General features: G+C 45.5%; 1 protein-coding gene across 3 annotated transcripts in view; it reads right to left on the reverse strand.

Annotated features, from left to right (window-relative positions):
* CPNE8 (copine 8) overlaps nt 1–25,491 on the reverse strand; it is a 961,735-nt gene that overhangs the window by 323,842 nt on the left and 612,402 nt on the right. For all 3 annotated transcript variants that reach the window (XM_085654090.1, XM_085654092.1, XM_085654091.1), the window contains one exon: nt 3,499–3,574. In XM_085654090.1, the coding sequence (XP_085510216.1) occupies nt 3,499–3,574 (76 nt within the window). The remainder of the gene's footprint in view (nt 1–3,498; nt 3,575–25,491) is intronic.

The raw sequence follows: 25,491 nt of genomic DNA on the forward strand, positions 1-25,491 counted from the left end.
GCCACCCCAGTTTGGGCAATGTGATGGCTCTCACAGCACATGATGATGCTGGCTCCAAACAGAAGTACCCAAAACATGGGCATATTCCATTGTGAAGTCTCTGCACCTGGATGTCATCAGCCTTCTTGAAGTAGGAATTAGGGGCAGACAAATGAGCAGCCTCTACCTAGAAACGTTTCCACCCATAACAACAGAATCTGCTGTTTGACCCCCCCCCTCTCTCCTACCATCCTCAAAATGGCAATGTCCAAGAGAATATAATTAGTCATTCCTTGCTAAAAGGTCCTCATAGAATTTCTAGCATTGGCCCTGTCTCAATCCTCCCTCACGTCAGTGCCTGAGTCTGCAGTCACAGGAATGCGATGCATTAAACATCCACTTTTCTGTGTCATGCGAAACCCAAGTCAATCCAAAATGGATACCACTGTTCCAGAAATCATTTTCACATCTTATACGGAATCAAGCTACCAAATGCAAGTTGTACATTCACCATGCATACACTCATGCAACAAGCACATGGAATGCTAAGGCAAAGGGTGTTACATGGAAGCAGAACTTTACAAGAGAGGGGCCATTGGGCGGCACTCCTCTCCGACAGAAAAAAGGTCTGTTTAGGATGGTCTTTTCAGGACTATTAATTTACAAAAATATGAGGTTGCTACCACCACTTCATTTCAACAACCCAGGGCATGGCAAGCAGATCCATGTTGACAAAAGAGCGCACAGATAGTGTGCCATTCAAGGTCATAGAACAGGTTATGGACCTTAGCAGTACCGCGAACAGACTTAGCCCTTGATGAACATGCTAGATTAGTGAGTCAAATGGCCAGTAACAAATCAGGAAATCAGTTTCATATGGCATGGGGTTATTTAGGGCAGAATTTCACACCCATAGAATATGCCGGGAACATTTCTCTCCTAACATTTTGTGAGGCAAAAAAACGGTATCAGAATTAGAATGGCATTACAAGATTTCTTCAACTTCCGAAGAATGAGATGAACTAGACGGGACAAGTGTGAAAATCACAGTCAATCCAGTAGGAGGCCATCGCCTAAGAACCTTTTACCCCAGTGATGCAAACTCTGACTATGAATGTGGCTCTTTAAAGCAAAAACATTAATCCTTGGAGAGCCCCATGTCTAGTGGATATATTTAAGAACATCAACATTGAACTTTCATTATTGTTGACCTCTCACTCGTGCCAAGTAAGTTTGCCTCTACATTTCTCTTTTCCTGCAGAGGGACCACCATTGGGAAACCGTTATTGTCCAGAAACATGCCCCATATATTGACTGTATAGAGAGCAAACTCAAGTTGCATCCTCATTGTTTAAGGTAATCATTGGATTACTGCCAGTGAGAATTTGTAGAATTTACAACCCATAGGAGAGGAGGGCAACATTCCACAACCTGAAAAAATAATATGATCTCTTTGTGGTTGATAGGCACTTATCTGGCAAGATGAGGCCAGACATGTATAGCTCAAAGAGCCACACTGTGGGAGCCTTGGTGATACTCAAAGGCATCTACGGTCAGAGTAACATTAGGAGCCAGGACAAGAGAAGAAGCCCTGTTTCCCAGGTAGGGCTATAGGATAAACTAATGAAGAAACTCCAAAATGTATTAGGTAATTAAACTGAATTACATTTTCTGAAAGATTGTGCTGCAGAATAAGCATCCAAATCTGAGCTAAGGGGACAACAGGAATGGTGGAAGTCTTCATTCCCATGTGTCTCTGTAAACACCATAATGAAGTCACAGGACAAAGAAAAAAATGCCACACTGCCTGTTTATGGGTGCAGTCCATGTTAGAGGTGGGTAGGTTAGACCTATAAAGAAGACTATCACTTCTTGTATAAAATAAAATAATAGAGATGAGATAAAGTTAGTGTTCTTCTGTAGGAAAAAAAATCCCAGACTGTTGAGAGTGTTGCATAGAGGGCAGATATTCCATTCATAAATAGCAGTCGATTGAGCCCTGTCCAAACAATCATACAAATGAAGACTAAAGAGAGATCTCTTGAAGACTTAGGTAGAAGACCACTACCGGGAGAAGTTTCATGAAGAATTTATGGTTGAAGCCCAGATTATAGGCTAGACTTTTAGTTTTTACGAATAATTATTGCTGATCTTCAATTATAAACCTCACGTAATAGCAATGCTCTTCCTTGATTGGCAAATAGAGGTCCGCTTGTAGGAGATTCACAGATGCCTATCAGTAGCCAAACTTAAGGGAGCAGCACAATTTCAGCTTGCATTGACAAATACCTGAACTCAATAGGATAACGTGGTTAAAGTCATAAAATAATCGTCTTTTTTGTTAACTGATGATAAAACACACCAGGGGCAATCATATTGAATAACACATGATAACAGCACAAGGTATGTTAGCCAAGTCTCATGTAGATGAGATATGTAGATACAAGTATGCTGCTTACCGTGCCATGAACAAAGAACGGGTTCAGACATGACACAATAAAACTTGTGTGCTGCAAATAGGACCACTCCAATATGATCATTTCACTGGTGGGATTGGCAAATGCAGAACAAGCACACCTAGCCGAAATGTCCCGGATGCACATCAACATCATTACCATCCCATACAGTCCAACATATATGTCACAACAGATTCTAAATGAACATAAAGCGAAACAGTTCCAATGAGAGAGAAATTGGCATGCTACCATAGTTAATATAAGCGATGGTATAATGCGTGATGACAACAGTGGAGTGCAGTGTGTCACCAAGGGGTTTCTCACTGTCACACAAGTGTCTCTGCTTTCACATGGGACTACAAACCCAAAATTCGAGAACAAAGTAGGTGAGAACACCTGGACACACTCGTCTAGTAGAAGAGAAATTTCAATTAAATCTTTTCTTGTGACAGTTTGATCAGTGAGTTCTCCTCCCAAAGAGTGAACATTCCACTAGATTTTATCACCTTACAAGGTTAAAAGTGAATTTACCCATTGAATAAACACACCCAGTATTCAAGTAAAACAACTGACAATGGTCGCATGTGCAATTTGCAACTCTGAGGAAAGACAAGTTCTCCCAAAGTCCTTAGCCGCTACTGACAGACTGGTCACAGCCTCTCAGTTACAGTATTTAATCTATATCTTTGAGATGCAAATAATTACTTCTCTTCTAGAAAAGAGACTAAAGCTTTCGAGCGAAAAATGTAGAAATGCTCGGAGACACAAGACATGTTGAGTGGCCAACTATATACCCATCGGTGACCTGCACCTATCATTATCTTGCATGAATTTCCCAATAACAAACAACCTATTTTGAAAGTTGGCAGGTGCTGTACAAGAATTTCACTTCTCAACAATACACCAGTGTCTTTTATTATTGCTTTACTATGTATCCTGGATTCCATAATATCTGAATATTGCAAAGTTGGCTATTCCTCTATTACTATAAAACCTAACTTGATTAAAAGTTCTGCCAGTTTAGGATCCGGAAATGATACTGAAAGAAAATGTAATTGCTCACCTCATAAATATTAAACTGTGACTGACCCCTTGACAACTCACGATAACTTGTTGTGAATTCACCAATGAAATCATGTCTGAAAATAAGGCAAATGAGGTAAATAAGTACAATAGTTTCTTTCATAATTCACAACTTTTCAGTAAAGAAGAAAACAAATCATACATAAATACTGGTATATCAGATTGTTAATATAAAGTAACACAGTACAAGACAGGAAAATAAGTTACTTACCTGTAACTGTAGTTCTCTAGTATTGGAAACTTTCATAATTTCACATGCTTGAATATTCGCTGTCGTCGAGATTGTAGTCTCGACGACGGGGAATGTTTCAAGCATGTGAATCTTTGAAAGTTCCAACTCTGGGGTAAAGCATTTTAAGTTGACCCCATTTTTGAAGCAGTGTAGTGCCTAAAAGGAGAATTGATCAGTAGCACTATTCTAAAACGACCCCTTTGAATAAAACACACAGAAAGAGCATAAGCATAATGTTACTAAAAGTAAGTGGATGTTGTTCTTTGTAAAGGATGTAGAATATTTGTCTGGATATCTAAACTTGACAAAATTCACAAAATGTGATGAATTATGCACTGAAAGATACTGATACCTTTTGTGGTCAATGTGCAATTACATTTTGGCACAGCATGTATAAAGTCTTCGCAGTCATTGCAAGTATCATCCCGATAGATCCTTGCAATGTACAGTTTGCAAGTGAATAGTCATTTGATCTGGAATGCTTTGATGACATTATGATTGGTCCTCTGACAAATATACTTCAAATATGCTTGAAACTGCAGGAAGCAGCAAGTCCCTTGCCTGTAACTCCATTTCTCTAGCATTGTTACTTTTTATAGGTTCACATACCTGACACTCTCCAAGTCTTAGAGATGAAAGTTCTACTGTTATCCTTCAATAGCAGCATTAAGAGATTGCATTAGAAAGTTGCACAAAACATTCACACTTCATTGGCTCAATCGTCTCATAAGAAATGATCCAAACTTCAACCAATGATTTGAGAGTGCCGTGAACTCCAATACCCCAGGCCCCACCATCTTCAGCGTTCCAAACCATCAGTATGAAAGGAGATGGTTAAAAGAAGCTTTCTGATTGGGAAGGAGGAGCTACTCTTTCATGTTGCCCCCATCTTTCGATGTCTGATAGAGGAACTCCAGCATAAAGTACTGCTGTGGAGGCTACTCCCCATATGGAATGAACCAACACAGTAGATTGTAGAGGACAGCCATTCTTGAAGTGACGGAACACAACAGCAGCTGCAATCCATTGTGAGATTCTTTTTTTTTCAGTGAGGATGACTTCGCTGCATTTCTGTGGATGCCCATAGTAGAGTGGGAGAGTCAATATTGATCTTTAAGCAACTGAAGACATCCAGCTCCAGCTGTCAAACATCTGCAGAGCGGCACTACTGAAGAGTAGAATCTGATTTACAAAGTAATACTGTCTGAATACAGACTCTTTTGAGAAAATCATCTGTGGGTAAGGCATTCTTAAGTCATCTTCTACATTAAGGTGAGCCTCTTCTCACTTTTACTATTTTAATTTTATAATGTCAATTAATACTGTTGATCTAATATATGAGGGTTATGAACTAGATTCTTTGATAATTCCTTACTATGACAGTCAATCAGTCAATCTCTTTATTTGAATGTCATTGACAATAATAAAAGATAAACATACAGAATATAAAATCATACATATCAATTAAAAATGGCAATACAGATATATTACAACTTAAAAATCAAGATTTTTACAGTAAAAGACAGCTGCCTTGAGAAAACTACTCACTCTAAAACAAACATCAGTACTTGGTTCCAATTGTAGAAATTTGAGGGTAACCCTACACTGGTTAAAATTATTAATTTTGAAAAGAGGTAATAAACAACGAACTCTAAAAGACTGATATATTATGCAACAATATTTGGGAGGAAAGATTATCAGAAGCACATTTCTTATTAGCTAAATCTCCATAGTGACCATGTGGAAAGCACAACATATAAAAATAGAACTGTCTCTGAATTTATAATGAGATTCTTTACCAGTTACTGTCACATACATTAAATGGAGTTCTGGGCCAGGAATGGTTTTCAAAACGGAGTAATTCCAAACAAGTGATTTTCTTAATTCTAAACAATTCCTTTTAGCACAGCGTTTATCCATGAACAAACGTTTCACAATATTTTTTATCAGCCTTGCATATGGATAAAGGATTATCAAATAAAATGGATTTGCCCAAATATTAAAATTTAGTTTAACATAAGAAAGTCAAGAGATAACCAGGCCTGGGCACAGCATACACAGCTGTTAATGATGTTATGAGTAAAAGAAGCCCTCTGGTTATTCCAAATTGATAGCAGCAACGAAAGAGGGTCCAACTTAATGGTAAGGCCACCTCTTCATGATCTATTTAATGGGGAGTTGAAAGAGGAAGGGACTAAAGAAATCTACAAAAGTGATTCTCTTTGACCTGTAACACCAGCAACAACTGCTACCGGGCAGGGGTGGTGGGGCGGTGGGGAATTTTGTTTGAGAGGAATTAAATAAAAAACAGATTTACCGTTAACAGCCTCTCCTCCGTCCTCCGTCCTCATTCTCGTCCTCTATCTGTCCCGGCAGCTGGCAGGTAGCAGCCGGACAGACAGGCTCCCCTGAACCAATAGTTAAACAAAGGAGAGAGCGAGGATAGTGTGGGGGTATGTGCCTATCCCCAAACATATGCTATAAACAAACAGAGTGGACGGACCTGTTTATGAGGGTGGAGAAAGGCGTGGAAGTGGCCGACTTTCCTGTAAGAAGATTTACAGAAGTGCCTGAAAAACATTAGGTTTTTTAAAAGACCCCTCACCCACCAACCTAGTTAGTGGCATGCTTCATTATTGGGGTATCAACCGGGTAGCCGAATACCACCTGGTTGTGCTACGACTCCTGATGACAGGGGAGCTGGTGTTGTGCAATATGTGAGGGAAGTGGAGCAAGTTAAAATTACCTCTGGGAATCCTTGCCAAATGGTTTATTGTTAGCGGCCCAGGGTAAGGTTAAAAACAAAAGACAACTTTAGAGAAAAATGATCCTTGTTGTCACTTTAGAAAGTCTACATGTTTCAGCCCCTTTAAAAAAAACGAAGGGCTTCCTTCAGGACCGTGTGAGAGGAGTGAATGTGGCAAAATTACGCCACATGTAAGGTGAAATTTCAACACACTCACTAAGGTGTGTTGCAATTTGGGTGGTGTCTGTATACTTACGGACCCACTGATAAAAACCCTGTAAGGAAAAAGAAAGACAAAAAGACAAAACACACATAACACGAATGCAACATAAAATGAAATCCTTTCTTCGCAATATTCATGTGCCACTGTGATTGTCTTGGTGAGTAGGCACGGGCATAAGTCGGTCAATAATAAGGACCACTGCACAATACTGGAACGGCATGCACGACCGGTAATCCGTCCAGTCCTTTTTATTGACCGACTTACGCCCTTGCCTACTCACCAAGGCAAGGGCCATCCGGGAGACTTTAGATGCTGGGGGCAGGGCAGTTTTGGTCATGTTGGACCTATCTGCCGCTTTTGATACTGTCCCCCACGCACTTCTCCTGGCCCGATTGCAGAGGTTAGGTATCATTGGTGCCGCATGGGAGTGGTTAGAATCCTTTCTTGATGGAAGAACCCAACAAGTATGGATTCCCCCTTTTGCGTCAACTACCCAAGCCCTCCAGACAGGGGTCCCGCAGGGATCTATATTGAGCCCTTTGTTGTTCAATATTTATATGACCCCTCTAATCCAGCTGGCTGAGGAACTTGGTGCAAAAGTGGTTGCTTATGCTGACAATACTCAGCTCTTATTCACCTGGAAGATGCATGAGACCGCAACCACTCATGTCAGAGCCTGCTTGTCTGCTGTGTTCAATTGGTTCACGTCTGCACAGCTGAAATGTAACAAAGACAAAACAGAGATTCTGTTCTTTGGGGAGTTCCCCGCTTTGTTTTGGCACAATTTCTGGCCTGATGATGCCCCTCGGCCCTCTCCTTCGGGCCTCCCAGTAAAAAACCTTGCAATCTGGTTTGACAAAAAACTCAGTTTTGGTACCCAGATTAGCAAACTGACAGGCACCTGCTTTGGTATCCTGAAGCTTCTCAGAACATTTTTGCCCCTGCTGCCTCTTTCTGCTAAAGAAACGATCGTGCAGGCTTTGGTTACCTCCCGCCTCGATTATGCTAATGCATTGTATGTTGGACTCCCTGGCTACCTTATGGATAAATTGCAGGTAGTGCAGAATGCCGCTGCTCGGCTGCTGTTGGACTTACCTAAACACACTAGTGTTAAGCAGCATCTGCACAACTTGCATTGGCTGCCCGTTAAAGCTAGGGTCATGTTCAAGGCTCTGGTTACGGCCCATGCTGCGCTTTACGAGTATGTCCCGGTCTATCTGAGGAACCGTTTCTCATTTTATATCCCGGGCAGACTCTTGCGCTCCTCAAACACACACCTGGTTTCCACCCCCAGAATTCATCTGAAAAGAAAGGGGGGAAGCTCCTTGGCTTATTTGGCTGTGAAGTCTTGGAACTCTCTTCCACCTGAGCTGCGTAGACTTCAAAATTCCACTCAGTTTAGGACAAAACTCAAAACCTTCCTATTCAATTAAGCTGGTTTTCTTCTTTGCTATCATTTTTGTACCCTGTTCTGTTTTCTCAAGATCTTGCACCGGGACACTCTTCCGAGTAGCTGCGCGTGTTATAAATCATTGCTAACATAACATAACATAACAAATACCCCATGGTGTTCATTTTCGAGGGATGGAGGAGTAGTTGTGTGGAACCCTTGAGCATCTGTGAGCAATGAGATTGCTTATTTTCCAATTCTACTTAGGCCAATGCACAATTGATGTCCCTTTTGTGTATACCTCATGTTCTGCTTGAATGACATAAGGCCACTCCGTGGCCCTGTAATTATGCTGCACTGTCAATTTGTACTGTATTGCCATATAAAATGTAATTAAAAGATTTGTTTAAAAAAAGTGAACAAAAAACTTGTTTGAATATAGTGTTTCTAAAACTCATATTCTCTGCCCAAGAACCATTAGCAACAAATTATAGGGCAAGGTATGAAAATGTAAAAACACTCTCAAAATAATTTTCCTTAACCTGCAGAGTCTGCAACAAATCATGCTTGTGGCCACATGCCATGATTTGTGATTTAGTATAGCTGATACACAAAGCTAGGTCAAGCATAAACTCAGAAATGGCTTGTACCAGGCACCTCAAAGCATTTGCGGTCCGTGCTATACTTTGACAGCCAATAAAATACCTTAGGGGACTTCTGCATTGTTTTCCAAGGTAGATATCAGGAGGCTTCCCTTTCCCCCCTATTTCCTTCAAACAACTAACATTGATAAATATGCATACGCATAGAATTAAAACTATAAAAGCAGTGTAATGTGCTGTGTAGTGTGAAGCGTTAAGACTCATCTAAGAGGGTCCTACAAATATTCAATCAAGTTGGGGCACTTCATCGCAGTGTGGATGAGATAGCTGTCCATCCATGCTACCAATTCAATATTGACTTTGGTATTAAACATACTAATTCAACCCCCTGTAATTTAGAAAGAGAGAGACATATTAATAGATCTCCTTTACATATATTAATATTTGTCTATGTTTAGCCTGGTTTGCAGTTTTCTTCTCTTTGTCTTTGTGCTTTTCGTTTTGACCAGGTTGGGAGGGGATGCTCAAGTCCTCCAGTATCCTCACAGATTTGCATCTTTTTTGTGCAGTTTCTAGTGAAATGCCAAGCAAATGAGATGATGCATCCAAGGTTGTAAAGTAGTAAGTGACATTGTTATAATCAAAGACTATGTCAAAAGCATAGGTCCATCAATATCTTATCGTCTCCAACCATAGTTTCTCAGTTACTCTGTAGAATTGTTTCCACATGAGAGTCACCAGAAGAATATCTTGGTAGACAGAACACCAGTAGCCCTAAGATGACACGCTGTCCATCTGCTAGGATCCTTTCATTGGCTTTGTAGCTGCTTAATTTAAGTAAAACGTCTCATGGCTTACCTATGTCTCAAATTTCCTAAGGTCCTACTCTGTGAGTTCTTTCTATATGAGGCTCCTTGTAGACTTCTCCAAACACTGAGGAGAATATCCCTTGGATGAACAATTCAAAGTTGCTTTGTTCTGATCCTCTGGTCATGATTCTGATGTGCATATTGTTACGCCTCCTCCTATTTCTAAATCTTCGAATTTTAGTATAGTGACCACAAACCGTGTCTTCAGGGCTGTGACCTGTGACTTTCTCTAGGTGCCCCAGGTGATTTTCTATTTCTAGGACTCTCTCTCCAACTTGCCGATATCTGTGTGCAGCACCACATTCTTTTAGGCTGATGTTATACGTAATCTCCTCTAGCCCTTTTTGCAAATGGGTTAAGTCTCAGAATGTCTGCAGACTGTACATCAGGTAGTCCTTTGTGAGAGCCAAATTGTCCCTGGTGGCCTGGGGGAGGGTCCTCTTTTCCTGATTTTTCTGTGTGCAGTGGGGGAGGATTGTCCTGCTCCATTGTAGCAGCACAGAAAGTACTGTGGAGGGCAAGGTGATCCTCCGCCAGCTGATCGTAAGCCTGGGACAGGATGGTGGAGTAGTCTCAAAGGGGAGGGAGGAGCCCCTTCAGGCTATTTGCAACACCCACATGTCCCGGCAGTTGTGGAGGTGATGGCATATACTGCCAACAACCGGACGTGTAGGATTCCGAGGGATTGGACTAGGTAGGTTTTGCGGTGGAGGAGGGGATTGTGGCTTGGCTCGACCTAAGGCCACCCAATCATCTGGGTCAGGGTGAATCCCCGGCCGAGGCCCCGCAGAGGTTGCTGAACTTGCAGTGCCCTCTGGCACATGGTTGGCACGGTTGGAAGCCTCTTCCATAGCCATGAAAGGAGTGAAAAGCAGACACAGGCAGGGAAGCTGTGGTGAGGGCTAAGGACTTGGCCGTAACCTGTGAGTCTTTAAAACATTCAAGCGCTGCATCTGCTTTGTCTCTGACGCCAGGTGGGCCGTTGTATGGCCACTGTCTAGGAAATCGGTCTGCCTAGCGAGTCTGTCATGTCAAAGCCACCGCGGATGGCAAACTTCACTGCATTTCTCCCATCTGAAATTGCTTGGGAGAATCCGGTCCTCCTCCGAGACTCTGAGTAGCACCTGTGCAACCATATCCCATATTGAATGGGAATAATGGGCCAAAAGGCATGCAGTGTTGACTGGCAGCAATGCTAGGCTGTTTGAAGAGAAGATATTCTTCCTGAAGCTTTCCAGCCCTTAGGATTCCCTAAATGGGGGTGCAAAAGAGAACGCGCCATGGGAAGTGAAAGCTTCGACCACCAAGGTTTGTGGGGTGGGGTGAGCGATGAGGAAAGCTGGGTTGCCTGGTGCAGGGTGATGGCGGGGGCGCAATCGTTCCGTTCCTGTGCTTGGCTTGGACCAGGTGCCCAGAAGAACATCCAACAAGACCTCCTTGAAGGGCAGCACAGGTTCCGAGGCAGAGACACCAGGCTGCAGGAACTTTGTCAAGACGTTGGTCTTGACTGCCACCGTAGGAAGCAGCAGGTCCAACACCTTCACAGCCTTACGCACCACCATAGAAATTAAGCCCTCTCCGCCGTAGTCAGTTTAGGGGGAGACAGCATGTCAGAATTTCGAGAGGTATCCAGGCTGCTGGCATCCCCTATTTCCTCATACCAATGCAGGTCTTGAAGTTGCGGGATTTCCAAGGGATCCTGCTGACCCTCCCAATCCTCATTATACATTCCTAACCCTTCATAATAGGGCAGGTTGTATGGCATGGAGCCGTACGGCGCCAGTTTGTGGTCAGAGGACGCCACACCCGCTCAGTGTCATCCGGAATGACGATTGGGGAGGCGTCGCCGGTGGGAGCTGGTGACAACGAGGACCTCGCCGTTGGACACGGTGACAAGGAATGTCACTTTGGGGGTATGACTGGCGCAAGTCTAGACCCATGGACAGGTCCTGTAGGAAGTCATATACCAGGGCCAGAGGCATGGAACCCACAGGTTCTCCTTCATCAGAACCTACGAGGCCTGACGGCTCGCCGGTAGGATCAGGCCACCCAAATATGGCACACATGGTGTCATAAAACTTGTCATCTGGGCAGGGGTCGCTCCCGACCAGGGAAAGGAAGGGAAATGCAGAGCCGAACCAGGTACCCGCTCCGGGAAGCGGGGCCTCAAACGCTGAGGTTCCCTCTTCTAGTAGCGCAACGGACAGGGCGATGTCCAAGCGCGCTTCAACTTCTTGTGCTTCTTGTGGTGCCTCTTACCTGACTGCAACAACTTCGAGGAAGAGGAATTTGAGCCTCCAGACCTGTGCTTGGACCTTCCTCTCACTCGAGAATGGGACTGGGAGCAGGAACGAGATCTCCGGGGTGACATCCGTGGTGCCGAACGCCAGGTCGCTGTCAGCTTTAGGGACCACTCCCTCAAAGCCTTCTGTGCCATGGCCCGGCAGTTGGAGCACAGCTTCATCTCATGGTCGCACTTCAGGCACCAAAGACACACTAAGTGGGGGTCTGTGACTGATATATCATGGTGACAGGGGCCACACAGCTTGAACCCCGAGGTCTTCTTGCTAAACATCCCTACACACCAAAATGAGTTGACAAAAAGTCGAAAAAAGTCTGTCAAAAAATGAAAGGGGATAGCTCTCTTCAATGGATCTGCACTCTCTGGCGTGAAAATAAAAGAACTGACGTCAGCACGCTGGGGTGGCGGTTATATTGATGATGAGAATGTCACAAAGACAACAAACACGCATCAGTACATAATTGCACTACTACATAATTGCAAAGAACACAGAAATATTTTTTTTTCTTTCTGGCTTCTCGAACCAATCTCAATTATTATTAAGAGGACAATAGTGACAATTAGTTTTGCGACCATCACAGCCTGTCCGTCCCCTTTGTTTCACTGTCCATTATTTATTATACTGTAAAAGAACTTTGTAAAAATAATTGAATAATTAAATGTTGCTTATTACATGGTATAAATTTTGAGCGACATGTAAACAATGACCTAGTCAATTGTCAATTATTTTTTTTACAGTATAACCCTTGTATACTTCCAATCAATTTACCTAAGGACAATAACAATTTATTCAGACCCACTTTCCAGGAGACACTATGTGTTAAGCATATTATCCTCCCTTGTGTCCACCTTCGGTTAAACTCACTACACTCACTACAAGCTGCATCCTTTATTGATCTGAGGATGTACCACCAATCAAACGCTCTAAGAATGCACCAAGTGGGATGTGTACAAAGCAAATCACATTTTGCCTCATACACCTAGAGTAAGACTGGCATATGTTTCACTGTTTGCCAGAAACAGTTTGGGCCACTGAAGTCATGGATCAGCAGTTGTTCTTCTTGAGATTTTTGTGGGCCCTCGTTTCAGTGTGTTACCACAGCTCCTCTACCTGAGGAGTTATGCACATTTTGAGATCAAGTTAGGATCCCTCATATTGCATTCTTTTTCCAAAGCTCTTTGAATTTCTTTATTGTTTAAGGTGCTAGTCAGCACAATAGTTTGGCACCCTAGACACCATCAATTGTTGAACATAAGCAACTGCAGTTTAATTTTTCAACAGCATTTTCTGTAATGCGCAAAGAATAAAGGGTTCAGGTTCATTGCTTTTTACTGTGATTTACGAGGGGAGCTCAACCCCTCAAACCCCACCCCTACCCTTTAATCATGCCCAGGAAAAGGTTTGTAGATGGTACCGCAGGCTCATTAAATTAGCCAAGAGGACTTTAACATTGTTTAAAATTTTGACATGTGGATGTCAACAAACACAATAGTGACACTACAGTAAAATAAATCAGAATGTATTCACCTAAAACCCATAAACCACTGGTACCTAATACTGTATTAGGTACCACTGGTTTACGGGTTTTAGTTGAATACCGAGATTCCTACAGTTGCTAATAATCTGTTATGTTTTTAAATGTTTATTTGCTATTGAGTGTTATGACTGAGTTTCTGAATTACATTGTGTATCACTGATGCAATGCAATTCTCAACCTCAGACATAACATTCAATAGCAAATGCACATTCACAAACAGAACAGATTATCTGCAACTGTAGGAATTTCTGTAGGGGTTTTCATCTCACCAATTGTCCTGGAGCCCCTAGTTTAGTAATATACCATATATATTGAGAAAAGTGTTATTCCTGTCAGCCTTAGGGTGGTCTTTCCCCAACTTTTTACCTTCCTCCTCCAATTTTTCTGACCTTGTTTTTGCTGGCCTAAGGACTCTGAGTACTGTACCACTGCTAACCAGTGCTAAAGTGCATGTGCTCTCACCTCTAAACATGGTAATATTGACTCATTCCAAATGAGCATATTTAATTTACTTATAAGTCCCTAGTATAGTGCACTACATGTTCTAAGAGCCTGTAATTTAAATGCTACTATTGAGCCTGCAGCACTGATTGTGCCACCCACTTAAGTAGCCGGTCAAACATAGCTGTGTGCAGTTTTAAACTGCCATTTCCACCTGGCAAAATAAATCATTTTGCCAGGCCTAAATGTTCCTTCTAAATATATATAAAATCACCCCTAGGGTAGGCCCTGGGCAGCCCAGAGGACATGGTGCAATGCAGTGAAAAAACAGGACTTGTACTTTTTACTTTTACATGTCCTTGTAGTGAAAAACTCTTAAATTCATTTTTCATGACTGCAAGGTCTATATCTCCCATAGGATGACATTGGTATTACCTTATTACATTTAAAAGGGTAATTTCAAAGTGGGAAGACATAACTGATAAAGTTTGGTGCCTTCGGAATCCTAATGCACAAGTTACTTACCTTTGACGTCTGTTCTGTACACGACTATCCGCGGCAGAGACGCGCAAGACACTAACCATTGGTGCACAAAACTAGGGCCCTAAAAGGATGTCCTTAACCCTAGAAATCAGTTTGCAGAATGGGGAGGATGGGTGGGGTGGTAAGGAATCTATAACTAACTAACCTTTCTTACCGATATATCGTTACCAAAGGTAAGTAACATGTGCATCTGAAAGAAACACATTAGTTATAGATTCTTTACCTTAGAATAGATACCCCAGCAATACCAACCCCGGTGGTGGGTCTGCGAACCAAGATCACACCAGAAAGTCCTGGAGAACAGAACTGCCAAAGAAGTCATCTCTCTGGACTTGGCCGTCCAGGCAGTAGTGTTTGGTGAACATGTGCAGCGATGCCCACGTGACCGCCAGACAGATATCATTCAGAGGCACTCCTCTTCCCAAGGCAGTAGTGGCTGCCGTCGCCCTGGTGGAGTGAGTGGGCAGCTCCACTGGAGGTTCCTTTTTAGCTAGAGAGTAACAAGCCATAATACACAACATGACCCATCAAGAAATGGTGCATTTGTGTACAGCCCGACCCTTCTTTGCACCCACGTAGCCAACAAAAAGTTGATCATTCACCCTGAACTATTTTGTGCGATCCAGATAGAAGGAGAGCGCACGTTTTGGGTCCAGACGGTGGAGCCTCACTTCTTCCTTTAAAGGATGCAGAAAGATGGGCAAAGTAATGGTCTGCCCGATGTGGAAGGTAGGATGGACGGGTCCTGAGAACCACCTTGTCTGGATAGACAGAGAGGAAAGGAGGTTTTGAGGAAAGAGCCTGGCGCTCACTCACCCTTCTAGCAGAAGTGATGGCTACCAGGAAAGCAGACTTAGGAGTTTATAGACGTAAAGGAAAATTATGAAGTGGCTCAAAGGGAGTGCACATAAAGTAAGTCAGTATGAGATTCAAGTCCCACTGATGCATAACGAAAGGAATTGGAGGAAAGAGATGCATTAAGCCTTTCAAGAAACGTTAACTACCGGGGACTTGAAAAGAGAAGGCTGGTCTGGCAGCCGAAGGAAAGCAGAGATGGCCAAAAGGTAGCCCTTGATAGTGCCCAGAGGAGAGCCCTGCTGGGCTAAAGAGAGAAGGAACAAGAGTACTTCAGAGAGAGGGGCAGAAAGGGGATCCACAGTCTTTGCTGTGCACCATGCCACAAATGTGTTCCACCTGCAGGCGTATACTGTCTTAGTGGAGGGACGCCTGGCTGCCAAGATTATGTAACAGACTTAGGGAGGCAGGTCGAGAGGCGTCAACTGCTGCCCCTCAATCTCCACGCAAGGAGGTGGAGACTGGACAGGTTCGGGTGGAGGACCGTCCCATGCTGCTGTGACAGAAGATCCTCCCGAAGAGGCTATCTGATCGGAGGATCGATGGCCATGCTGAGCAGCTCGGGATACCAGACTCTTTGTGCCCAATCCGGAGCCACAAGAATGACTTGGGACCGGTCACGCCTGATCTTCTTCAGCACTCTGGGCAGAAGTGGTATAGGCGGAAAGGCATACAACAGACTGCAACTCCACTTGCAACGAATAGCGTCGCTAAGCGAGTGCTGCCTTGGAACTTCCAACTAGCAGAATTGCTGACATTGTGCATTCTCTTTAGTGGTGAATAAATCTAACCAAGGCTCACCTCTTTTTTGAAAGAGACCTTGCACCACCTCCGAGTGAAGACCCCATTCGTGATCCATCATGCACCTGCGGCTGAGTTTGTCTACCCAGGTGTTCAGAGAACCTGCCAGGTGTTGAACCACCAAGGAAATGCCTTTATATTCCAGCCTTGTCCAGAGGCGAAGGGCCTCCTGACATAGGGCCCACGACCCCACCCTTCCCTGTTTGTTGCAATACCACATGGCGGTGGCGTTGTCCATGAACACCTGCACCACTCTTCCCCGGACAGAGGGAAGTAATGCCTTCAGTGCAAGACAAATTGCCCGGAGCTCCAGGAAGTTTATGTGAAACCCGGACTCCGCCAGAGACCAGAGGCCTCAAATCTCCGCCTCTCCCATGTGGCCGCCCCATCTCAGAAGGGAGGAATCCGTCACCACAGTGTGGTCAGGTTGGGGAAGGGAGAGGGACCTGCCACTGACCCAATCTTGGTCCGTGAGTAGTGCCCTCTGAGATCTGGATGTAGTCGAACAGATCCCACTGCAGAGCCAGCATATGCCACCTGGCATGATTGGTCAGCAGGATGCAGGAGGCCAAGAGGCCCAGCAGCCTCAGGGTCATTCTAACTGAAACCCAGGACAAGGGCTGAAAGATCGGAATCGTAGCCCAAATGTCCTGGACTCGCAGTTCGGGAGGATAAACCCGTAACTGCGCCGTGTCCAGAATCGCTCCGTAGAAGAGGAGCTTCTGAGAAGGAATCAGGTGCGACTTCAGCACATTGATGGAGAACCCTAGCTGCTGCAGGAGGTTGGCCGTAGTCTGGAGGTGGGAGACGACTGCCTGAGGCGAGCCCACCTTCAACAGCCAGTCGTCGAGATAATGGAAGACTGAACCCCCGATCTGCGCAGATGAGCTGCGACCACCGCCTTCACTTTCGTGAACACCAGAGGGGCACTGGTAAAGCCAAAGGCGAGCACAGGAATGTGGAAATAAGCGTCTTGCAAGTCCAACTCTACCATCCAGTCTTGCGGGTTGAGGGCAGACAGGACCTGAGCAAGCGTCAACATTTTGAACTTCTCCTTCCGGAGGAAGCGATTGACGTCTCTGAGATCCAAGATAGGACACAGGCCCTTGTCCTTCTTGGGAACCAGAAAGTAGTGGGTGTAGCAACCACGACCTACTTCTGGGACAGGAATGTGCTCAATGGCTCCCTTGGCCAAGAGAGCCATAACTTCCTGCTGGAGGAGTGCCTCTGACATGCGGGGGTGATGGGGTGGCATGGCTGGAGGGGTAGTCTCAAAGGGGAGGGAGTAGCCCCTTCGGACTATCTGCAAAACCCACCTGTCTGAAGTGATGGTGCGCCAGTGGGGGAGGTGATGGCAAATCCTGCCACCCACTGGCGTTTGATGGGCCTGAAAGGTCGGACTAGGAAGGTTTGAAGGCTGCTGCAGAGGGGGGAGGGGGTTGGTGGACTGGCCCACCTGCAGGCCCCCTGAACAATGACACTGGTTCCCACGTCCCCAGCCGTGCGAAAGTTGGGCAACTTGCTGCAGCCTGTGGCCGTGGGTAGGACATAGCAGGGCACCCCTTCTGTAGACACGAAAGGGGCGAAAAACAGACTTCGCCAGACAGGAGGAGAGGCCCAAGGACTTGGCCATAGCCCGTGAGTCCTAGAAGCGCTCTAGGGCGTTAACTGCTCTGTCGCCAAAAAGGCGGCTGCCATCAAAGGGCATGTGCATCAAGATGTTCTGGACATCCCCTGAAAAGCCAGTGGACCTCATCCAGGCATAGCGACAAAACGCTACCGACATTGAAATAGTCCTGCCCAGAGAGTCGGGGGTGTCCAGCCCACAACGGATCGTAAACTTAGCTGCGTCTCTCCTGGCGGCGACAGCCTGGGAGAGCACTGCCCGGGCCTCCTCCGGAGACTGAAGCAGCACTTGCGCCACTGTATCCCACACTGTGTGAGAAAAACGGCCCAAGAGACATGCGGTGTTTACGGATCGCAGTCCTAAGCTGGCGGAAGAGAAAATGTTCTCCCCAAGATGGTCCAGCTTCTTGGATTCCCTTTCCAGTGGAGAGGTGGGTAAGGCGCTTTTGGAAGTGGAGGCTTGGACCACCAAGCTCTCTGAGGTGGGGTGTTGGGAAAGGAAAGTGGGGTCGCCCGGAGCCGGGAGGTGGCATTGGGTGATCATCCTGTCCAAGGGAACCCCTGTGTTGGGCCTGAACCAGGTGCCCAAAAGGATGTCAGTGAGGGCCTCATTAAACGGGAGCAGGGGCTCCGAAGAGCTCGCTGCCGGTTGAAGCACCTCAGTCAGGAGGTTAGTCCTGACCGCCACTGTGGAAGGTCGAGGTTGAGAGCCTCGGCCGCCCTACGCAATACCACAGCGTATGACGCTCCCTCCTCCGTAGCCACGGTAGGAGGAGACAACATGCCAAGGTCGGGTGAAGTGTCAAGACCACTGACATCCCCCAGTTCCTCTCTCCAGTCCTGTTCAGACCCTAGCTGGTCAGTTAAAGGGTCACCTGACCCCTCCCAGTCCTCCTCATCTTCCTCTGGTTGCCACTGTGGTTGGAAAGGGGTACCAGAAGTGAACAGGGGCATGAAAACCCCACCCGGCGCCGGATCCAACGTCGATCGATGCCGGTCCGTCGCCGTGTCCACGTCAGGAAGGAGTCTGGGGTTGACACCGGCCGGGAGGCCTGCTGGCATCGGGCACGGTAGTGGTGCCATTGGAGGTGTAATAAGGTCAACCGGCGCCGATCCGGATCCAGGCCTGGATCCAATTGGGGGCCTGCAGTGCTGGGGCCGGAGCAGCCGGTAGCGAAGACCTAGGCCCCCCAACCGATTCCGTGGGGCCCAAAGGCGCGCCGGCAGGGTCGGTCTTCCCAAAGATGGCATGATTTGCCTCGTAGAATGTACGAAGCTGGGCAGGGGCCCCTCCCGGTCCCGGAAAGGGAGGGAAGCTTGGAGCCAACCCTTCAGGCTCCACGCGTGGAGCCGCGGGAGTGGCACCACCCGCGCACCTCGAAGAGTCGGCCGACCGACGAGGAGAAGGCGAAGAGTGACGATGCTTCTCCGACTTCTTCTTATGCTTCGTCTTACCCGAACTCGAGTGCGAAGACTTCGATGACTTCGAGCCAGACTGATGGTGGCTCCGCGACGGACTGCTGTCTTTCAAGCAGCTTTTGGGACCGCTCCCGCAAAGCCTTCGGCGTCAACAACTGACAGTCGGAGCACGACTTGGGGTCGTGGTCGTGCTCCAGGCAAAAGAGGCACGCGCGGTGCGTATCTGTCACCAACATTAATTGGGTACAGGAACCACAGGCCTTAAAACCGGGCATCCCTCGAGCACCTGTTCGGAGTCGGAGACTTGAAACAAGGCATCGACAAAAGTCAAGAAAAATGTAGTCAAAAAGTGACTGAGGTATCGCTCTTCCCGGATCTGCGCTGGCTGGCGCAGAAAAAGAAAGAACTGACCTGAGCAAGCGAGGGCGGCGTATAAGTAACTGCCGCAACGTCATCCCTGCGACCACCATGCCTAAGACGAACGCGGAGCTGGCCGACGCCACCTTCTGACGCACAGAGGTACTGCTGATGAAAAAACTTTCCGGATCCAGTCTGAGGCCTGGGGGTAATTCCAAGGTAAGAAATGTATAACTAACGTGTTTCTTTCAGATTTAATATCCTAACTTATGGTGAAGCAGGGTTTTAAATTACAATTTCAATAATGCCACTTTTGGAAAGTTTTCATTTTTGTGCCCTAGCCATTTGATGCCTGTAGCCTGCCTCTGGTCACATGACTGGGTGTAGATGGCAGTTGGACTTTGTAAATTTCTCCTAGACAGCCACACACAATGAGAGCTTAGGTGTGACTGTGCAAGTCATCACTGGCCAGATGGGAAGGAGGAGCTGGGCCAGCCTCACTTACACCTAAATAGGCTGTGTCCTGTCCCCCACAAAGGGCCACATATCCCCTGTAGTTAGTATGGAGCCTGGGCAGGCAAGGCACAGCATCTGTGCACTTTAAGACATGACTCTCGAAGCATCTCCAGACTTCACAGGCACTACTGTGTATAAAAGAAGACCTAAAATACTACCACTTCAGTTCACCTCTGGACCTGTGGATACTCTGCCAGGAAAAAGGACTGCTGAAATGCCGAGGGACTGCCACTCTACTGGACTGCACTCTGCTGGATTCCTGCTTTGCTATACTGATCTGCTGCCTGCTGCCCTCCTGTCTGGTTGAGATGAACTGGACCTGCATCTCTTGAACCCAGAGTGACTTCAAGGGCTAGTGGGCTGACCTTTTGATCTAAAGCCTCAGAAACATAACAGGTGTTCAACCTCCTGCACCTGGTCTCTGCCATCTGTGAGTCTACCCTGTCAAGTGGTGCCACCCCAGTCCAGGACCCTTGGAAGTGGTCCTAAGGTGCTTGCCAGCAGAAACAATGCATCTTCTCTGTTGAGCAACACATCCCCCAGTGGAACCAACACATCTTCTCCGTTGAGTGGCGCATACCCAAGCAGAACAGACGCATCACTGCTGCTGCATGGATTAGACCATCGCAGAACACCCGAAGCACAGCCCGCAAGTCCTCGGAACCGACACATCTCCCCGACGACACCTTTCTCATTGACAGCAGCCTCGATGACGATGTCATAATCCACATCGAAACCTCGCAGCTCCTTGGAACCGATACATCACCAGGTGCGTGCCGCATTCCCAATGGCGTACTTTGCATTGCAAGCCCTGTCGACAGAAACCCTCGACGACGACACAATAGGACCTCACACTGCAGCCTCGCTGCTTTTCAGAACCAATGCATCACTTAGGATGCACAGCGCATCTTCGAAGCAGACCCACGAAGTGCTCTGCAACCCAGGTTGTAAGGTACTTTGATCAGCGGGCCTAAATGGGTTCCTGTAGCCAGCCCACGCACCATCACGGTTGGCCTGAACTTGCGACTTTGTCCTGGTCTGGTGCGGTCAGATATCCTGAGTAGCGCTTTGTCCTTTTGGGTGCTATTTTAATATAACATTTAAAATTCAACATCTACATTTCTACTAATTGGATTTTTGTTGTTTTGGTCTAGTTTCATTTATTAAAGCGTATTCTATTTTTCTAAACCTCCTTTTGTGGTGTGTTTTCATTGTTTTACTTATTGAAATGTTAAACAAATACTTTACACATTGCCTCTAAGTTAAGCCAGACAGCTCTGTGCTAAGCCACCAAGGGGGGTGAGCACGGGTTAATTTGGGGTATGCTTTTACCTTACCCTAACAAGGATTGTGGTTGCTGCTTGAACAGGGCTTACATCTCAGTCAACCAACCCAATTTCTTACAAAAAGCATTCTAGAGTGGAGCATACCATTGAGAATACCAAGTGTAACGTGCTAACAAACCTTTGTTTTCCCACTTGGCACCCTTCCCATTAAGTCACTTTGCAAATAGATGTCTTCGCTCACTGCCCGTGATGGCAGACAATGTACTCAATGGACCAAGGATGCGAATCCTTATGAATAGGGGGCAATATGTTTTATGATTGGTTTAAAAGTAAAAATGGGTGCCAACTGCACATCAACTTTTGGCAAATTCTATCTGATTTTTCAAACCAAGCGATGTACTAACAGATTCGTTTGCAAAATAGGAAATTTTAGTATGTTACAGAACAACCTGCCTAATTAATATACATAAGGCACGTCATAATTTATCATCTCCATAGTTCGCTACCGTCACAGCTAAGGTGGGCTGGAAAAGTGAGAAGACCACCATTCCTGTGATTACATTTCAAAATGGAAAATATTTTTGCAAAGCAGTCCGAGTTTCTAAAAGGAAAAGAGGCTGTTTAAAAAAATATCGTTTTCTGTTTTGAAAAGCTTGAGTGAGAGTTGGCAATGGTTTCCTGGACCACTATCTCCTCACCACATAGTAGCCACCCATAATTCCCATGTGCAAATCAGTTACCATTACAACTTGGAAGTCGGTAACTGATCAATGGGTTAGGACGGGAATTGAGGTCACAAACTACTGATACATTCCTCATGGACTCGCAATTTAGAAGGAATGCCCAAAACACACATTTTCCAAATTCTACACCATATTTTGTGATTCAGAAAAACATTTTTGAATCACAAAATGGAGTTAGCACCTTATAAAAAAGTTTTTGTGTTCAGAAAACCCTGGATTTGAGCAAATCTCAGACTTTGTGCCTCCACAAACTCTTCGTAAATCTGCCCTCTGTTTTACGATTGTATTGATGTTTCAATCCAGGTAATGGTCAATTTAAGCAAGAAACATGAAACAGTAAAGGAATAATTCTCAACGTGTTCTTCTTATCATTTGGTAGCACAAGCATGTATGATATCCCCTTCTAAATAAGGATTAAGGACAACTTCCCTTCTCATGTTCAAGCATTGTACATGTAGACAGACATCTGATGGTTTACATCTGATTTATTGCTCTTGTAGCCTATAATGCAGACTTTGAAAAGAAAGTATAATCCTGGAAGCATGCTTTAAAGTGAAATTCGGAAAATTACTTTAACATTTGGAGGCAAGCATTTCAGTTTGCAGCCTCAGCGATTTGATCACTCTATTCATTTTCAAAGCTAGGCTCTAGCGAAATTAAGTTTTCACTTCTGCATACATTCTCCCCAATATTCAAATGCGAAGGAGGAGGACAAAACGTATTATGAGGGTATCATATGGAAGGCTGTTTTTTGTGTGTATGGAAGAGATCGCAGAGTGGTAACATTCAAATAATACTGAATCCAATAAGGCCTATCTTTATTAACATGCTGTGTCTGTTTTTCTGTTTGGACAAATAAAATACAGAGGGCCATATGTATGAAGCAGTTTTGCGATTGCATACACTGCGAATCACAAAAAAAACGGTGTATGCGACCGCAAAACACAGCTTTGCTATGTAAGAGACACAGTCAGTCTGCGATTAGCAAATTTGCGATTCATACTCCTTTGCGATTTGTTTGCGATTTCGCAAAATGTGACTCAACAATAGCAAATCTCGCAATTGTTGAGCTCGCAATTAGCGAATTCGCAAAACGGAATGCATGAAAAAAATCACAAAATGCGATTTGCCAAAATTCGCAATTTAGAGAATCGCAATTACCACCAAGTCTGAGCAGGTGGTAACTAGGTGCAAACTATTTAAGGAGGCCCACAATGCAACAGATTTTTCCCACAATGGCTGGGCTGTATGTGATAGCCAGGAGGCTGCGACTCAGAGCTGCTGCACAGAGAAGGAGACGCCAGGAAAGGGTCTTTCGAGCGCGCATAACCCTGTTCCAGCCGACTGAGGAGGAGATCCATACAAACTACAGGCTGGATGAAGAGAGCATCCTGGATTTAATAGCGGAGCTCAAACCTATCCTTGAACACCCCACACGCAGGACACACACCATCCCCACCCATATACAAGTCCTGTGCTCACTGCACCTCTTGGCATCAGGTAGCTTCCAGGGGGTGATAGCCACAGCATGAGGGGTCTCACAGAGTGCATTGTCGTGCTTTTTCCACGTGTTCCTTGATGCCATGGTACAGAGGCTGCATCACCACATCCACTTCCCCAGCACACCATAGGCACTAGACCAGACGAAGCAGGAGTTCTATCAAATTGCACAGTTTCCCCACGTCATTGGATGCATACATGGTACACATGTCGCCATATCCCCCCCTCCCAGGAGAAAACAAGTTACTTACCTGTAACTGTAGTTCTCCAGTATTGGACCTTTCATAGATTCACATGCCTGAATCATTCCCCGTCGTCGAGACGGGAGTCTCCGGTACATAAAAAAGCATTGCTTAGTATCAGAGCAAACTGAAAAAAGGCCTTGGCCCATTTTCCTTTGCAACCCATAACCTTCGTTATGTGAAAAAAGGACTAAACTTGTCCCTGAACCAATCAGAGCCTCTCACCCTCTAGAACACTCCTGAGAGAACCTTCTGCCCTCAGATTTTCGTGCACTTGTGCAATAACACTCTTTGTGCTAAATCCGAGGTGAGCTTCTCAGGGGAGGAGGGTGGGTTGCATGTGAATCTATGAAAGGTCCAATACTGGAGAACTACAGTTACAGGTAAGTAACTTGTTTTCTTACTCCAGTATTGGAGCCTTTCATAGATTCACATGCCTGAATCAGAATAGCGAGCAGTAAATAAATGCACATTTTTTGATACCTAGAAAGTGAATCCAGGAAACATATATAGTGTGATAAAAATGGTATCTGTAAACCAAATTCCACATATCAAAAATACTTTGCAAATGGTAATACAATAAACAACAATAAAATGTGCCAAAGTACATAATAAAGGAAGGAGGGATGGTAGAGAAGGCTCACCGTTACTGGATAAGGTTCCTCAGCACCGCTTCTCCCACCGCCACATCTCTCCCTGTGGCTGCATCCAAGCAGTAATGCCTGGTGAAGGTGTGTGTACTCGTCCAGGTCGCCGCCCTGCAGATATCCTGGATCGGTACTCCTGCGAATAGAGCAGTAGAGGTGGAGACTGCTCTTGTAGAATGTGCACGGACTCGTGCATTCAAAGGTCGGCCAGCTACCTGATGACAATACCCTATGGCACTTGATATCCATCTGGCAATTCCCCTCTTTGACAAAGGGAAACCCTTCCTGGGTGCGCTGTAGGCAACAAAAAGCTGTGAAGACTTGCGGAAAGGCTTAGTTTTCTGCAAATAGAACTTCAAACAACGCTGGACATCCAGCGAGTGGAGAGCTCTCTCCGCCGCTGTTGATGGTTGTGGAAAAAATCTTTTGAGAATTAGAAGTTCGTTCAAATGAAAGTCAGTTGGAACCTTAGGAATGAATCTTGGATTAGTCCTGAGTATTATCCTGTCCTCTTTGAACTGCAAGAAAGGCTCTTGGACCGTGAGAGCCTGAATCTCCCCCACTCTCCTGGCTGAAGTGAGCAAATGAGAAGCGCAACTTTCCAGGAAAGAAATTTCAGCTCCGCCCTGTGAATTGGCTCAGGGTTGTTTCATCAATTGGGAAAGACCGACGTTCAATTGCCAGAGAGGTGGTGGAGGTTTTATTGGAGGGAAAACTCGGAACAGACCTTTCATAAATTGTTTGATGACTCTAGCAGACCACAGAGATGGACCAGAGGCCGTTCTTCTAAAGCGTGAAATTGCAGCTAGGTGTACTTTTATAGATGCATGAGCCAAACCTGACTTAGCCAAAAGCAAGAGGTATGGAATAATCTCGTGAGCTTCTGAAAGCAGTGGATGAATGTTAGACCTTTTGCACCATAAACCGAACCATTTCCACTTCATCCGATATGTCTTGTTTGTACTATCCGCTCTGGCTCTAGATAGAATCTCCCTGCACTCCGTAGGGATATTCAGATGCTGAAATTCACGGTATTCAGGAGCCAGGCTGCTAACTGCAGAGATTTCGGATCCGGATGCAGAACTTCCCCCTGGA

This window comes from Triturus cristatus, chromosome 4_1 (assembly GCF_964204655.1).
Source record: "Triturus cristatus chromosome 4_1, aTriCri1.1, whole genome shotgun sequence".
NCBI classification, from domain to species: Eukaryota; Metazoa; Chordata; class Amphibia; order Caudata; family Salamandridae; genus Triturus; species Triturus cristatus.